At 36.9% G+C, this 17,730-nt stretch overlaps 1 protein-coding gene across 5 annotated transcripts in view; it reads left to right on the top strand.

The window, feature by feature from the left end:
* Positions 1–17,730, top strand: part of KDM6A (lysine demethylase 6A) — a 156,289-nt gene that overhangs the window by 95,598 nt on the left and 42,961 nt on the right. Inside the window, exons 8-17 of one of the 5 annotated variants that reach the window (XM_079764907.1) lie at positions 116–150; positions 3,242–3,335; positions 6,532–6,658; positions 12,545–12,643; positions 12,790–13,009; positions 13,570–13,704; positions 14,145–14,300; positions 14,852–14,947; positions 16,107–16,208; positions 16,859–17,263. In XM_079764907.1, coding sequence (XP_079621033.1) covers positions 116–150; positions 3,242–3,335; positions 6,532–6,658; positions 12,545–12,643; positions 12,790–13,009; positions 13,570–13,704; positions 14,145–14,300; positions 14,852–14,947; positions 16,107–16,208; positions 16,859–17,263 — 1,469 coding nt within the window. The remainder of the gene's footprint in view (positions 1–115; positions 151–3,241; positions 3,336–6,531; positions 6,659–12,544; positions 12,644–12,789; positions 13,010–13,569; positions 13,705–14,144; positions 14,301–14,851; positions 14,948–16,106; positions 16,209–16,858; positions 17,264–17,730) is intronic. The other 4 variants (XM_079764909.1, XM_079764910.1, XM_079764908.1 and 1 more) reach the window with 4 other exon arrangements.

Below are 17,730 nucleotides of genomic sequence, written 5' to 3'. Positions count from 1 at the left end.
AAAATAAAAGTTATACTCCATTATTAAGTCTATAGACCGTGGTTACATTTTACATTCTTACTTAATTTACCCCTAACACTTGTGTATTGATTTCTATCTTCCATTATCTTTGCAGTTCAATTTCACATTGCCCACTTGTATGAAACTCAGGTAAGTGTTTTAACTTAACGTACTTAAAACAAAAGTGATTACCCATATAATTTTAAATGGAGTTCTGGGTATTACCACTTACATACATTTTAAACTCACTAAACGTGGTCAAGATTTTGTTCAGTGAAGCAGTTATTACACAGAGTACTTGCTCTGTACAAACTAATTTCAGTAATATGATTTGCCTCTAAACCTGAATAATTACAGGCTTAAATGGCTATATTTAAGAAGATTTCTCTTATTGATATGAAATGCCTAGTTTTCTTATCAAAATGTTTATAGATGGTTGTTATAATCCATTGTTTTTAGTTTCAGTTTTTCTTAAGATTGAAATACCTCTTCTATGTGTCTCCATTTGAAAGGCATATAGAGTCACCTTTTGATGTCATTATCACTACTTTTATGGTGCTATATTTAAAATACTTTTTCAGTTTAATTTTAGAGCATTGTTTTTAGGTATGGTAGATTGTGCTTAGTTGTATAATAAAAGGTATAATACAGACATTTACTCTAGGCAGTAGTATAGGAAATCAGGCATAAATTGGTATGAGAAGTATTAGGTAATCATAGTTTGCCCAAAACATAAATTTTATAACATCTTTTCATGGAGAAAAATACTGGTATATTTGCACATAATGTGTAAGGTCTGTTTTGTTTCAGAGCTACCATGGGGCGCTTTAAAAAATTAACATAATATTTCTGGGCACCTCCATCTACACCAACACAGACACACATACACACCCCCTCTGCACCAACACACACACACACACACACACACACACACACACACACACACACACCCTCTACTGCTCTAGGGATGTTCTTACATTACACACACGTTGTGGATCGGCATCTTTACCTGCCAATGCTAATCCCAGCCTCCTGCCAGCTGCTGACTTCTGCTGAATCAGCAAAGACCCCAGGGTGAAAGCAGCTATCGAAACCAGCTTCTTCTCCAAAGTTCCCTCCCTGGGTTCTTAGCTCCTTCTGTTCTCATTACCTCAGGAGCTCTCTGCTGTCTTTAAAAGGATGAATTCTGATCCTCCCCTCTTCCCCCCTCCCCCCAGCTTTTTTAGTTCTTAGTGAGATCACTGGTCTGTCACTAACTGAAGCAGAAGTTTTCTCACCTTTATTTTTTTTTAACTTTTTAAAAAAATATATTTTTTATTGATTTCAGAGAGGAAGGGAGAGGGAGAGAGAGAGAGAAACATCAATGATGAGAGAGATCATTGATTGGCTGCCTCCTGCACACCCCCTACTGGGGATGTGCCCAAAACCGAGGTACATGCCCTTGACCGGAATCGAACCTGGGACCCTTCAGTCCGCAGGCCGACGCTCTATCCACTGAGCCAAACCAGTTAGGGCTTCAAATATTTTTTTCTCACTAGTTTTTGAAGGTATTTTTTAGCATTTATTAAGGTAATTCCAAAAAGTAGTCTTCCTAAAATATAAATCTGATCATAGTGCTTGAATTCATTTCAGTGGTACTCCACTGTCCTAAGATACAGACTATGTAATCTTTAACGTGGTTTAGGAAGTTCTCTGTGAAGTCGTATTTGCTTGTCTCTGCATTTGCTGCCCAGCCTGCTAAGTACTCTAAACTTAACAAGTGTTTTGTCCTAACCGGGTGGCTCAGTTGGTTGGAAGGTTGTCCCATACACCAAAATGGTTGTGGGTTTGATTCTCAGTCAGGGCACATACCTAGGCTGTGGGTTTGATCCCCTGATCTGGGTACATACGGGAGGAAACCGATTGATGTTTCTCTCTCCCTTCCTCACTCTCTAAAAATGAATAAAAACATATCTTTGGGCGAGGATTAAAAATAAACAAATAAACTTAACTTTCTTCCTCTGGGAGATACCATACTGTTATTGTACATAATACAGCAGGTTTTACTCGCTTTTCTCTCTGTATTCTTCACTACGCTATAGTCCCAGCAGTTCCTGTTATGTACTAGGTGTTCAGTAAATATCTATCAGTGGAAGGAAGTTAGTTAAATAATTTGGTCCTTGTCCTTCATTAAATGTCTAATTAACTCTTTCAGACCAGATTAATGTGTAGGGGGAACTAATTTAGCTATAATAGTTACTGTTAATCTCAATAGACAGTTCTTTCAAATCTTCCTCATGTTGACATACTATATTTATATAGTTCCTTATTTGTTTTGTAGCTTTTTACTTCTCATTTGATCGTTAGAACAACTCTAGATAGAAAGATCAGGCATTACCTCTGTTCTGTGGATGTTGAATTATAGTTTAAGTGATTTGCCTGAGACTCACACAGCTTGTTTTCTATTTGATCATACTTTTTTGGAGAAAGATTTGTTTGCTCAAGCAGCTGTGTACTATTAGTGGTATGAAAAATGCCACTTCAATCCTTTTTTTTTTTGTCAAGTATGTTTTAAAGGTAATACTTATGAGGTTTTCTTTATTGGCTTTTCATTTCCCCCTTTTTGAGGAGTTACCTAAGCTTTATGACTAGCAGTAATGGGTTTCAGTCATATCAGGACTTTGGGGAGAAAACTGTGGGTAAATGGTCTCATTTAGAAATTTGCCTATGGAACCTTAAATATTACAAACTGTAGCTATGGGGAAATTTGGTGTCTTTAATATCATATGTATTATACATTTTTTCATAGGGTTCGTTTTTTTATATATATATGCTGGTAACTATCTTTTAAACTTTGTTTTTAACTGCTTTTACCCTTAGAATTTGTAAAGCATTTTGTCATGTGCTCTATTGTTCATATTAAGTTGCTTGGGAATTTGGTATTTCTAGGCAAACAAAATTGAAATCATGTATGTAATTAAATAGGTTGAGATGATTTTTTTTAAGTATTGAGATTTGGGAGATTCTTAAAAGGTCATATTTTAGTGCTACTTTATTGAATGTTTTACTGGTTTTAGGTACTTTGAAGCATGACCTATTACCCACAATTATCTAGTGTTGAAGGAACATTTAGTAATGGAATGAGTACTTTTTCAGTTGGTTTAAAAATATGCATAAAATATCAGTATTGTGTAAATCTTAATATATGAGCTGGTTCTTTAAAGATATTTATTTTTCTTTAAATCATTTTTTCTGCCTTTAGAGGAAGTATCATTCTGCAAAGGAAGCTTATGAACAGCTTTTGCAGACAGAAAACCTTTCTGCACAAGTAAAAGCAACTGTCTTGCAACAGTTAGGTATGTATTAGTATACATTTAGTATATTATAAGTACTTCTCTTTATGTGTTTTACATGTCAGGGATGGTAAATATGTGGCTCGTGTATTCTAGTTCTTTCCCATCCTTTGCCCAGAGTTGATAGAATTAATCTGAACCCAGCATATTTCCCTCCCTCCCTCCCTCCCTCCCTCCCTCCCTCCCTCCCTCTGTTCTCTCTCTCTCTCTCTCTCTCTCTCTCTCTCTCTCTCTCTCTCTCTCTCTCTCTTTATAAAATATTTATTTATTGATATTCGGGGAGGGACGGGGAGAGAGAGATAGAAACATCAGTGATGAGAGAGAATCATTGATTGGCTGCCTCCTACAGGCCCCCACTGAGGATCGAGCCCACAGCCCAGGCATATGCGCTGACTGGGAATTGAACCGTGACCTCCTGGTTCATGGGTTGATGCTCAAACCACTGAGCCACACCGGCTGGGCTGAATCCAACATATTTTCACCCTTTGCCAAGCATAGTCCGTTTCACAGTCCATCTCATTACAGTTCATTAGTGCAGCTATTCCTTTTAAATTCTCAAACTTACTCTCTAGTACTTAATTCATGGGTGAGGGGCATTGAACACTTTCTTTATGTCAGATATGCTTAGCACTCAATGCAATTAAATGAGTGTTTTGGTAAGCTTGCTTTCGTAGTTCTGTCAGTAATATTAACGAAAACCTTTTATCTAAAAATTGTGGAATATCTAACGCTACATATAGTTTTTGTACACATGCAGTATATTCTAATGTCAGAGATGAAGGAATGTAGCCATTTGGATGTAATGTGTCACTGTTACCAAGAAGATGGTGATGGAGTTCTCCAACATTTAATTTTGTTGCTTAGTTATTATGTTTTTTGTCTGTATTTGGTATTTGGGTTGTTTTATTTTTTAAGCTTTTGTTTGCTTATTTTTAGTCTGGACAAATAATTTATTCTTAATTTATATTCAAGATAGTAATATGAATGTTTTCATAATGTGACATGTAATTTTAAATTTGTTTAATTTTAGATTTTTATCACTTATATTAATACATATTGTATGATTATTAGACAAAATAAATTCATTGCCTTCATATAAAAGTTTTGTTTTTCATTTAATCTCTAGTTAGAATTTTACTTGAGTTATTCATATTCTTAAAAATTGTAGAAGGATTTAAATATTTGTTTTTAATGATTTATATGTAGTATTTGAGTAATGTGAATTTCTATCTTTAAACATAAACAAGTTACTGGTACAATAAAAAAGGGTTTTTTGTGTTCTTAAGTACAAAGTATGCCTTTAGAATAGCTTACTTATTCAGCTAAAATTTGAATTTGAACTGCTTTTTTATCCACACTATTTATAATTAAGTTTTTATGTATGTTAGGTCTTGTAAAGAAGGCATCAATAGCAGAAATGCATACACCTTTTTAATTTAAGAAATGCATTGAAACAATTTTGGTTTTAGTTATATCTGAATCTCCTATCCTCTTTGGCACTAGCTTATAAGTGAACTTTTCAAGGTTTTAAAAGGAAAAATATTTCCCTTAATTGAGTCTAATTTATGCCTAAACATTAATCCTTTCTGCTTACTTGTCCCTGCTGGTTAAGCAGCTCCTTTTAGAGCCTATTATTCTAGGTCCTGTTCTTAATAGTTGCAGGAGAGATAAGGGAAGGAACAAATGAATAATCATGTGATTGGCTTATATTTCCATAAAACACAGTGACTCAATCCTCTTAAAATATCTTTTGCAGCACAGCAACTATAATAAATGTCAGAAAATAAGTGTCCTTATTTGTTAGGCATACTGTAGTGTACACACAAAGAACAGAGTTGGTATTATGCACTTGAATTGATCCACAACTGAAATAGAATTCCCCAACAAATTAAGCCAAATTATTTCTGTGTGTCTTTCATGGTTTAGAGTACACTATTACATGATGCAGTCTTTTATTTATTTATAAATAATAAAAAGTGTATTTTTTTAAGTTACACAACATGTTTTTAATATATAAATATATGTATTTTTATTGTTGACAATATTACAGGTGTCCCCCATTTTCTCCCCCTTTGCCCTCCTCCACCCAGCCCCTGCCCCACCCCAGGCCTTCCCTGCACTATTGTCTGTGTCCATGGGCTATGTATATATGTATGTGTTCTTTGGTTAATTTCCCCCCTCCCCCCACCCAGATCTGTTATTCTGTTCCATGCATCCATGCCTCTGGACCTATTCTGTTCGTCAGTTTATTTTGTTCATTAGATTTCACATATACGTGAGATTATGCACTACCCAAATTTGTTTATTAAATGTTTGTGGTACCCATTTGTAACATTCTTATTTGCACCACTTGAATATACTTTTCTTATAGTCTTGGGTTATATTATTTGTTTTGTTAATCCTCGCCTGAGGATATTTTTCCATTGACTTTTAGAGAGAGTGGAAGGAAGGAGAGAGACGGAGAGAGAAATATCGATGTGAAAGAGACACATCGATTGGTTGCCTCCCACACAAGCCCCACCCAAGGCCAGGGATCCAGCCTGCAACCAAGGTACGTGCCCTTTGATCAGAACTGAGCCCGGGACCCTTTAGTCCACTGGCCAACGCTCTAGCTACTGAGCCAAACTGGCTAGGGCATCTTGGGTTATTTTAAATTGTCAAATACTTTATAGTTTTTACTTTATGTAAGTTGTGTAGATATTTGGACAACACCAATAATGTAGCGTGTGTGTGTGTGTGTGTGTTTTACTCTGGACTGCCATTGATTGTATAGCCTTATATTTATTTCTTGGAAATAAATGTTGGGTTAATACACTGTTTTGGAGATTCTTAAAATGAACATAAATTTTTATGTGTAATAGTGAGTTAAATTTAACATCTTTATATTTTTTGGTTTATCATTTGGAATTTTTTTCAAATACCAGAATTAAGAGCTATAGTTTTTAAGTGTTAAGTCAGTGCTTAAAATTGTTTCAATTTTTCTGGCGTAAATGTTCTGCATAGCTTTGACTGTACCTTCCTGTAAGAAATAGGCTTTCATGTGGCCAGAATTGGTAGTTCAAAAATTTTGGAGTGTGTATACCAAACTAAATGAATTAATTAACTGAAAGAGTATTTTTATTTGTTTTCTGTTTGGTATTCTTAACAATAGAAGAACAGTTAAATCATTTAGGTAAACATTTTAATTTATTTACTATAGGTTGGATGCATCACACTATAGATCTCCTGGGAGATAAAGCTGCCAAGGAAAACTGTGCTATTCAGTATCTCCAAAAGTCCTTGGAAGCAGATCCTAACTCTGGCCAGTCCTGGTATTTCCTCGGAAGGTGAGACTTCTCAGACACTTAAGTTTTGTTTTTGTTTATTTCAGCGGAGAGATTTGAATTATGATCCAAACTGTTTGTTATATTAAAAAGGGAAAATACAATGATCAGGTTGCAAATATAAACTAAGATTTCTGGAAGTTAAAATATAAAAGAAAGCTTCTGAATATGGTGGTTTTCTCTATGTGTCAATTTAACAGAGCGGAGAATTTCTCATTCTGCCTGTTGACTACCAGTAGGCAATGGAACCTTGCTATTTATAATTTTGATTAATGATATATACCTTAGAATGGACATGTTTGATTAATAGATCTCATCACAGTTCTACTTGAAATCTTGCAGTGAGAAAGTAGATACATTATTGGATTTGTTGGAAAGAAGAAGCGTCATGTCATGAAAATAGTTTTCTGAGAGTCTGTAAATTTTTTTCTGTACTTTGAATGTATGAATTGTGTGTAGTGATTCTCCGAAATATACCTTATGTATGTTTATCTGATAGATTATATTTTGGATCATCATTAGATTGTATTTGGTTTTTAATTGGTTTTAGCTTTTCTGGCATGGTGGCAAGATCAGTGTACTAGGAGCTGAGAGACATGAATTCAAGTCTTGGCTAGGCTACTATTTGTGGAATCATGGATGGTATAGTTAATCCCATAAGGCTTTAACTTTCCTTTAACCTATTAAATCAGAGGATTATATTAGGTCACTGGTTATCAGTAGGGGCTATTTTGCCCCATAGGGGACATTTCATTATATCTGGAGACATTTTGGTCATCACATCTATGGGAAATGCTACTGGCATCTAGTCAGACAGCCCTGTACAATAAAAGATTAACTGGCCCCAAATGTCAATGTTGAGGTTGAAAAGCCCAGAGTTAGATTATCTATTAGGTACCTTCCCACTCTGAAAGTTTCAGTTTTATGATTTCTTTTGAAATCATCCTATTTTGTTTTATTTTTTAATTGAATTTATTGGGGTGACATTGGTTAATAAAATCATACAGGTTAATGTGTTGCTTAGAATGTGTTTTATTGTGAGAAATTTTTATAAATAAATTATATTTTATTTTATGTTAGTTTTAGATGTGCAGCTTAGTGCTTAGATAATCATATAATTTACACAGTGGTCCTCCTAATATTTTGAGTACCCACCTGGTACTGTACATAGTTATTAAAATATTATCAATTATATTCCCTATACTGTACTTTACATCCTTGGGATTATTTTGTGACTACCAATTTGTAGTTCTCAATCCCTTCACTTTTTTTACCCAAATAAATTATATTTTAGAAGCTATTAAAGCTCTGAAGGAAGACCTCAAATATAAGTAAGCATGTTTGGGATTTGTTGACCCTAATATTTCTGAGGCTTTTTATTACTTAAATTCTGCATTCAAGTCAGTGTTGAAGATTGAATTTGTTCGTCATTTGGCATGTGTATATCATAATGAAAGTGTAATGTGGTAATGCTGTTATACTAGTACCAGTCATTGATTATGTTATCTATAGAGTGTTGAGCTGGGAGGGACCAGGGCGGTCACCTAGTTCACCCTGTAAACCATATCAGTTTACAGATGTAGAAATAGAAAGTGAGTTCAGACGAATAAAATTTTTTTCCAAAATCACAGTTACACAAGGTAACTAACAAGTCAGAGCTTAGACTAGGCCCTAGGTTCATCAAGTGCTTTTTTAATCACACAAATCTGTCTCAGGAGAACCTAGTTAAGTTTTAGAGAAAACTAAAACTGGCAGTTGGACTTGCGGCATCTGTTTGGGCACATTGGTTTTCTACTTTCACTTTGTGGGCATGGAATGTGAAAACATTGGTTTTGGGAATTACTGCTTATTCCTCCCAATGGTTAGACAAATTTATCTATAGACCTGAGATTTGGCTTTGATTTAACAACAACAAACAGAGCATGTTTTTCTACTATCTGTTAAACATTCCCCTTCTTAGTGGTATCTCTCCCTGTTTCGCATTAATGACCTCTTCTACTGTAATCCTCCACTTAATAAAACAGTTTGCAGATGCTGTCTGATACTTCTTTGTCTCACTCATTGACATTTCTTATATTGCCCAGTCCACAATAGTAGTGATTCCTTAGGCTTACTTTTACCTCTCCCTTAATAAGTGTTCTGTGTTCTTACACCCTCTCTTCCACTCCACATCTCCTATACTTAACACATTTTAATGTCCTACCTCATGTCAAAATCAGCATACTTCAAATCTCATTCATCATATTCTTCCCCAAACCAGCTTCTCCTTATATTTTTTGCCAGTGATACTTACCTTAACCCCCTCCATTTAATCAGGCTTAAAAACGAAGTTATAGCCCGGCCGATGTGGCTCAGTGGTTGAGCATTGACATATGAACCAGGAGGTCACGGTTCGATCCCAGTCAGGCCACATACCCAAGTTGCAAGCTCGATCTCCAGTAGGGGGTGTGAGGAAGGCAGCGAATCAGTGACTCCCTTTTATCATTGAGGTTTCTCTCTCTTCCTCTCTCCCTTCCACTCTGAAATCAATAAAAATATGCTTAAAAAACAACAACAAAACAAACAAAAACTGCCCTAACTGGTTTGGTGCAGTGGATGGTGCGTCAGCCTGCGTACTCAAGGGTCCCAGGTTCGATTCCGGTCAAGGGCATGTACCTTGGTTGCAGGCACATCCCCAGTAGGGGGTGTGCAGGAGGCAGCTGGTTGATGTTTCTCTGTCATTGATGTTTATAACTCTCTATCCTTCTCCCTTCCTCTCTGTAAAAAAAAATCCAATAAAATATATTAAAAAAACAAACAAAACAAAAACGAAGTTATAACCTACTACCACCCTCCATGAATATCTAATCAATCTGGTACAAAGTCTTTGTACTATTCAAATTAAATTTTTAAGTACCGTCTCTCATCTTCTCTGCCTGAATCAGTGGTTCTCACATTTTTGGATTATACTAATCAGTAAACTTTCAAGGAATGTGAGGATTAAAATGTGATAGAGGGAGACTGAACTTGGGGTGATGAACACACAATACAATAAGCCAGTGATATATTATAGAATTGTACACCTGAAACCTATATAATTTTATTAATGTACTAGTGGCCCGGTGCATGGATTTGTGCATATTGAAAGGAAATTAATTAGAAGAAATATTTTAATATCACTCTTTGAGTCTTGCTAATGAAAAGAAAATAGGATTCTACCAAGTCTCCTGTCTTCTCTAGGATTTCTGTGAGGATCAAATGAGATGAGGCATGGGAAAATGCTTCACAAACATTTGGTTAAACTGTAAAATGTTTGCACCTGGCTATAAAGCAAGTTGGGTTCCTGGGCTGAAGAAACTCCAAGGAGGCTAGTCGCTAGGGAGAGGAAGCTGGGTGTTGCTATATGATGTAATTACCCAGCGCCTACAGCCACTGTTTCCAGGCTGGGCTGGGCTGGGCTGTGGGCTGCATTTTGCGCCATGGGGTCTTGGCAGTGTTGGCTGTGATTTTGGTGGGGCCTGTGTCCCACTTAGGGGAAGCCAAGTGTTGGTTTGTTGGCACCAGGTCCATGGTGCTGTTTCTTTTTAAAGGGCCAGTGTGCATCTTGGCAGCTCCTGCGTTGAGCATCTGCCCCCTGGTGGTCAGTGCATGTAATAGCTACCAGTTGGATGGACACTTAGCCTTTTATATATATACTAGTAGCCCGTTTGCACGAAGATTCGTGCAATAGACCTTCATTCACCTGGCTGCCTGCACCAAGTTTTCTGCCGGCACCAGGGACCCAGGCCTTGGCTGTGGCCACCGCCTTCTGCCTTCTTTCAGGGTTGGGGCTTGGCCCCGGGCGGTGGCCTTGGGCTCAGCCGCACCCAACATCCCTGCTAAGGATCGCAGGAGCCGACCCCCAGTGGTTTCCTGCGATCCGTGCAGGCTCCCCGCTGGTGCCCAAGGCCGGGAAAGCCTCGGGCGGCTTTCCCGGCCTTGGGCTCCGCCACACCCCAAGGTCCCTGCAATGGTTTCCTGGTGGGCGTGGTTTGTGGGCGTGGCTTGGGGATAGCGAAGGTGCGGTCAATTTGCATATTTGTCTATTATAAGGTAAGAAATGCCACCCAAAAAATTTCAATTAAAAAACATGATATTTGGGCAAGTAAACACATTTTAAAATATTTTGCTATTCAGCCAATAGTATTTCAAAGTGGGTCAATTATAGTACAAATATGAATCAATTTAATGGAAAACATATATACATGTATGTGTTGGTGTGTTTTTTTTTTCATTTTGTTTGCTTGGCTAAATTGCCATATACTGGCTGGTAATTGGAAATCACTGATCTAAACAATAATGCATGTACACATGTTCAGATCCCTTACTCTGACCTTTTCTTGCCTTTCCAAATCCTTTAGTGTATACTGTGGTACTTCTACCCTAAATTTCTCAAACTGGTTATTAACTGTGCTAGCTATTTAATATGGCATCGTGGCATTTATAATGTGTCTTTAATTCTCAACTAAATTATAAGCTCCTTGAAGACAATGACTGGGTTTATTTTTGTTTTTTTCCTTAGTGCCAAGCACTAAGAAGATTACTTCTTTATTTATAACTAGAGGCCTGATGCACAAAATTTGTGCATGGCGGTGTGTGGGGGGGGTGTCCCTCAGCCCAGCCTGCACCCTCTCCAATCTGGGACCCCTCAAGGGATGTCCGACTGCCCAGCTGGATCGGGCCTAAACGGGCAGTCAGACATCCCTCTCACAATCCAGGACTGCTGGCTCCCAACTGCTTTCCTGCCTGCTTTCCTGATTGCCCCTAACCACTCCCCTGCCAGCCTGATTGATGCCTAACTGCTCCCCTGGCAACCTGTTTGCTCCTAACTGCCCTCCCCTGCTGGCCTGGTCACCCCTAACTGCCCTCCCCTGCAGGCCTGGGTCCCCCACAACTGCCCTTTCCTGCAGGCCCGGTCACCCCCAACTTCCCTCCTCTGCCGGCCTGGTCCCTCCCAACTGCCCTCCCCTGCTGGCCATCTTGTGTCCACATGGGGGCAGCCATCTTGTGTGTTGGCGTGATGGTCAATCTGCATATTACTCTTTTATTAGATAGGATTTCAGCTGCTGTTCTGTGTATCCATCAGGTACATCTGCAAATGACAGGTCTTGTCCTAGCTGGTTTGGCTCAGTGGATAGAGTGTTGGCCTGTGGACTGAAGGGTCATACGTTTGATTCCAGTCGAGGGCACATGCCCGGGTTGTGGGCTCAATCCCCAGTAGAGGGTGTGCAGGAGGCAGCCGATCACTAATTTTCTTTCATCATTGATGTTTCTCTCTTTTTCTCCCTCTCCCTTCCTTTCTGAAATCAATTAAAAAAAAAAAAGAAGAAGAACACAGGTCTTTGAAACTTTAATCATACTTTGCTACTCTTACTGTTTTTGATAGTTAGCTTGATATTAACTATGTCTTATGTTTGTATTTTTTATGAACCAAAGAATTATTGCCCTCATTGTTATTTAGGAAAGTAGAGTTGAAATCTGATTGAGCAATTCTTACCAACATAGAATGTTTTTCTTGTTTTTTAACTCTATGGTCTTACTGTATAGAAAACTGGAGATCAAGTTATAGAAGTATAGAGTGGGGTGTGTGTGTGTGTGTGCAACTTTCAGTATTGTAAATATTGAAGTGATAAGGCCTTTAATATTTTCAATACTGTTCATTACTGCAGCATGATTTAGCATCTATGATAGACTATAATATAGTTTATTGAAGGGTTAATTATAGTATGCATTATAATTATTATATACATAATGACAAATATTTTAGCTTATTAGGTTTTTCATTTGCTTTGACATATAGTCTATCCTTTCAGCAAAATAATCTGTAATAATGGAAATTTTTTTATTTCTCCCCACCCCCTTTCCTCTCAGGTGCTATTCAAGTATTGGGAAAGTTCAGGATGCCTTTATATCTTACAGGCAGTCTATTGATAAATCAGAAGCAAGTGCAGATACATGGTGTTCAATAGGGTAAGACATTGCATAAAGATAATGGCATTGTAATTGATACACAAAGATAGTTGCATCACGTATAATATACTTTGCAGTTTATATCAAGTTACGAAGCTAAGCAGTTCTTCTTTGTTGACTTGTTTTTTCTTAATTTCTCTTTCCAGTGTGCTATATCAGCAGCAAAATCAGCCTATGGATGCTTTACAGGCCTATATTTGTGCCGTACAATTGGACCACGGCCATGCGGCAGCCTGGATGGACCTAGGCACACTCTATGAATCCTGCAACCAGCCTCAGGATGCCGTTAAATGCTACTTAAATGCAACCAGAAGCAAAAGTTGTAGTAATACCTCTGCACTTGCAGCACGAATTAAGTATTTACAGGTAAAATTTTTAGTAGCAGTTTTTTTTAAAGGCACGTTTCCCCATGACACTAAGGCAGGAGGAGGGTGGCTGGAAAGTTTGTCTAGTTGTGTTGATGTCTATAATTTGTTTCCATATTTTGCAAACATACCATAGCTTATAATATTATTTTACTTTTCATTTTAAATAAGATATGCAGTATTTTAAAAGATGCTCTTTTGCACATTTACTCTTTTGATGCATATTAATTTACATAATTTTTTCTATGTGCTGTCTACATTTTTAAGTTGTCATAGCATTTTAGAGAAAAGAACACGAACACTGTCTTTCACTCTTGCTTGGAGTTTCATGAGAAGACAGCTATGAGAACTCTAAAAACAGAGCTCAGCTTTGTTTTAATTTTCACAAAGGTTTATATTTCGGTTACCCTCTTTATACTTAGTATCTTTCTGAAACCCCAAATTAAGAATCTATTTTCTTTTTTAAAAAACAGTTAGTTATAGCATTTAGGAAAATTTAGTGGACTTGCTCTTACTCAAGTAGGCTTGTGTTAAATTTGCTTTTTACATAATTTTTCCTAGGCTCAGTTGTGTAACCTTCCACAAGGTAGTCTACAGAATAAAACTAAATTACTTCCTAGTATTGAGGAGGCGTGGAGCCTACCAATCCCCGCAGAGCTTACCTCCAGGCAGGGTGCCATGAACACAGCACAGCAGGTGAGAAGTTGGGTTCTGTTCTGCAGGTGCCCAGCTTTAAGGGTTCTTTTCAATCTATAGTGGTCAAGTATATTTTACTAAGTGCAGGAGGCTTTTATTAATGAGAAAGCCTTTTCATTGTGAAGGGACTCTAGATCAAAGTGAAACTCCCTCTGATATGGGAAGCAATTTGGGGTGCCAATTTAGAACCTTTGCGCATTTTCATTACTTTGAAGGAGATTTCTTAAAATAATACTGCAGTTTAATTTTTTCATGCAAGTTTTTCAAAGGAAGGTACACATTCCTCCATTGATGATTCATTTGATTTTGATTTTCAATAATTGCAATCAGCGATGTCCACATAGCTTTGAAAAGTATGCAGCTTGTAAAGTTTTATAATTTGAAGGAATGAATTAAGAGTATATAGAACCCTATTTTTGTCTTCCTTCTGTGATTCTTAGGCATGTAAACCTCATCATCCAAATACTGAACCTGTGTTAGGCCTCAGTCAAACACCAATTTCACAGCAATCCTTGCCACTACACACGATTCCTTCTAGCCAAGTAGATGACCTGTCCAGTCCTGCCAAGAGGAAAAGAACATCTAGTCCAACAAAGGTATATATTTTAGAGAAATAGAAAATCCTGTCAAAAAAGAAATTCCAACTGCCCTGAACTTGTGCAGTTTGAACATCTCCTGTCCTTTATTTTAAATTTGTGGACATCAAAGAGTGAAAGGTTTGAATTTTTCCATTCCAAATTCTTAGTATCATATTAAATACAGAATGTAGGGATAACTTTGCATTCATCAAGTCATTTTATTCATCTCCCTGCCGTTAAGATTGCAACACACTTTTCATTATCACTTTCTACTGACATTGAAATAAATTTAATGTTGGATCTAGTGGACAGTGTGATATTTAGGTTAGCCATTTGGGACATAGTTTAGGGGTGGGCCTTTTTGGGTGGCTTATTAAAAATTAAATATTTTTTTAAATTTGTGATTTTCCAAATTTATTATGCATGTAAAGCTATGTTTAAAAGTTAATGTCATAACATCTTTTATATGTAAATATTCCAATCATAGTCATTTGGCCTCCATTAGTCATTATTTTTAAATCTAGATTTCACCAAATATTTTTAAGTTTCTTTTTATCAATTTTTCCCAGAATACTTCTGATAATTGGAGTAGTGGCCATGCAGTGTCACATCCTCCAGTACAGCAACCAAGTCATTCATGGTGTTTGCCACCACAGAAATTACAGGTATGTAAGACATGTTTTTGACATACTTTTTTTCTATTAAAAAAGAGTAAAGGTAGTAAGCTTTAAGATTTTAAAGTATTCTTAAAGTTGAATAGCAGTAAACTCAATTAATATGCACATAAATAAGATGAACTCATTTACCAGACTAATAGAGATAATTCATTCTTGTTTACATTTACTTTTAAACATATAATATATTAAAATGGTTCAAACTATCAATATGAATATACGGTATATAGAGTAAATTCTCTTTCCAACTCCTGGCCCTAATCATTCAGTTCCCCTCCTAGCAGACAGCCAGAATGAATAGTGATCTTTCCAGAGATATGTCATGTATACACAAGAAAATGTGCATCCCCCTTCTCAGATATTATCTTTTTCCTTTTTTGTACAAATGGTAGAATGCTATATATACTGTTAATAATCACTTTTACAGACATTTTCTTGTCAATATATATAGAGCGCTTCCTTTTTTTTATGTTTACGGCATATTTCTTTATGTAGATGTCACACCTTTAAGTAGATCACTAGTTTTAGACAATTTGTCGTCCAACTCTTCCTATTCCAAACTGTGCTGCTTTGAGTGTACTTGTCATAATGCATTTTTAAGCTTAAAGAGCTTTCTGTGTGAATACTGAGAATATTGTGTTAGAGAGCAAAATTTTGTGCTCATTTATCTCCAGGATCACATTGCAGTAAACCCTCTTCAGATGAATGTTTTTTATTTTTAAACTACTTTTTTAAATTGAGGTAAATTTAGTAGATAACATTATATGTCTCAGGTGAATAATGGTGTAATTTGACATCTGTATGCACTACAAAGTGATCACTACCAAACGTCTAGTTATCATCTTTCACCATGGATCCTCTTCCCCATTATGACTCCCCACCCCCTCCCCCTCTGGTAACTACCAGTATTCTCTGCATCTGTGAGGTTCATTTGTTTTGTTTTGTTTGAATGTTTCTTTCTTTCTTAACTTTCTCCAACTTCTTAAAAGACTTCACCTTGGGGTTGATTGCTATTGGTCAGAAATTAGTGTCTTTGACTAGAAAGCAATTCTGAGTTTATCTGGTCATTTCAGGGAAAGGTTACTTAAAATAGTGAACTTGAGCTTCTTAGATATATCTTTGACTATATTCTTTTTTCTTCTTCTTCTAGCACTTGGAACAGCTCCGTGCAAATAGAAATAATTTAAATCCAGCTCAGAAACTGATGCTGGAACAGCTGGAAAGTCAGTTTGTCTTAATGCAGCAGCACCAAGTGTGTATAGCATTTTTTCCCCTAAAATTTGGTAGCATTTTGAGTATTTTTTCTTGACCAGAACATTATTTTAGAGCATGTTCATGCTGACTCCTACTTTCTCCCAGTATTTATGGAATTTAGTAATACATAGATATTTTTAGGAAAAAGGAGCTATAAATTTAATTTTGAACACAGGACTTGGTATTTTACTTATTTACATGCTATTTTGTATGTATTCTAAAGGTTTATTTATATTATTTGATATTTAACAGGCTATGTGTTCTAAACTGAGGTGGAGTTCTTTAGTGCATGTTTAATTTTAACGATCTGGCATATAAATGTAGTAGAAAGAAATTTTGAGATTCTCTATTTTGTGATTGGGGAAAAGACACAAATTCCAGAGCCATTTTCCATAGTATTCAGCTGCTTTCTTTTGTCATTACTAAAGGGACATTTATTAAAAACAAAACTGATTTCTGCTTTTCTGAGGAAGCTAATCTAAATATGAACAAACACAATTTTTTATTTTTAAGGTGTATATATTTCCATGTAGAGAAATTAAATGTTAGGGTAAAATCAGAGATCACTTGGTTATACACCTTCATATTCTGATTCTTTCCCCTGGGGCTACACAAGCAGAATTGATCTTTTATTTGTTTTTTTGACAGGTGAGACAAACAGGAGTTGCACAGGTACGATCTACTGGGATTCCTAATGGGCCAGCCGCTGACTCATCACTGCCTACAAACTCAGTCTCTGGCCAGCAGCCGCCGCTTGCTCTGACCAGAGTGCCTAGCGTCTCTCAGCCTGGAGTCCGCCCTGCCTGCCCTGGGCAGCCTTTGGCCAATGGACCGTTTTCTGCAGGCCATGCTCCCTGTAGCACATCAAGAATGCTGGGAAGCACAGATACTCTTTTACTAGGCAATAATCACATAACAGGAAGTGGAAGTAGTGGAAGTAATGGAAACGTGCCTTACCCGCAGCGAAACGCACTCACTCTACCTCATAACCGCACAAACCTGACCAGCAGCGCAGAGGAGCCGTGGAAAAACCAACTATCTAACTCCACTCAGGTAATAGGACTGGCTGCCTCATGGCTTTCTCACAGATCGTTTGTCTTTATCTGGCTTTATGCACTGAGGCAGTAGAAGAAAGAAAAGTTTGAGGCACCGGTTTTATAAGCATTCTTTAGTACTACAATGCTATTACTACATTGCGACTTGGTATATATGTGCATGACTGTATTTTCTTTTGCATTATAAAATTTACACACACACACACACACATAATCCTAGAATGTTTCAAAGGAAAAAGAAAACAGAACATACAGTTCCCCAAAACCCCCTGTTAATTGTCAGTAGCATTGTAAGCATTTGTAATGTTACTTAGTTCATTTCTGCATGTGTTTGTCTATTTAAGATCTGGTGCTACCCTAGGTAGTAGGTATTAATTCTGCTAGGAGAAAAAGACCATTAATTATTATCAGTTACTATGAAGAATGACTTAGATGGAAAAGTGCTATCAGAGTACCTAGGAGTCT

This window comes from Cnephaeus nilssonii, assembly GCF_951640355.1.
Source record: "Cnephaeus nilssonii genome assembly, chromosome: X".
NCBI classification, from domain to species: Eukaryota; Metazoa; Chordata; class Mammalia; order Chiroptera; family Vespertilionidae; genus Cnephaeus; species Cnephaeus nilssonii.
The sequence above is the reverse complement of the archived record's forward strand: the minus strand, read 5'-3'. Positions and strand labels throughout refer to the sequence as shown.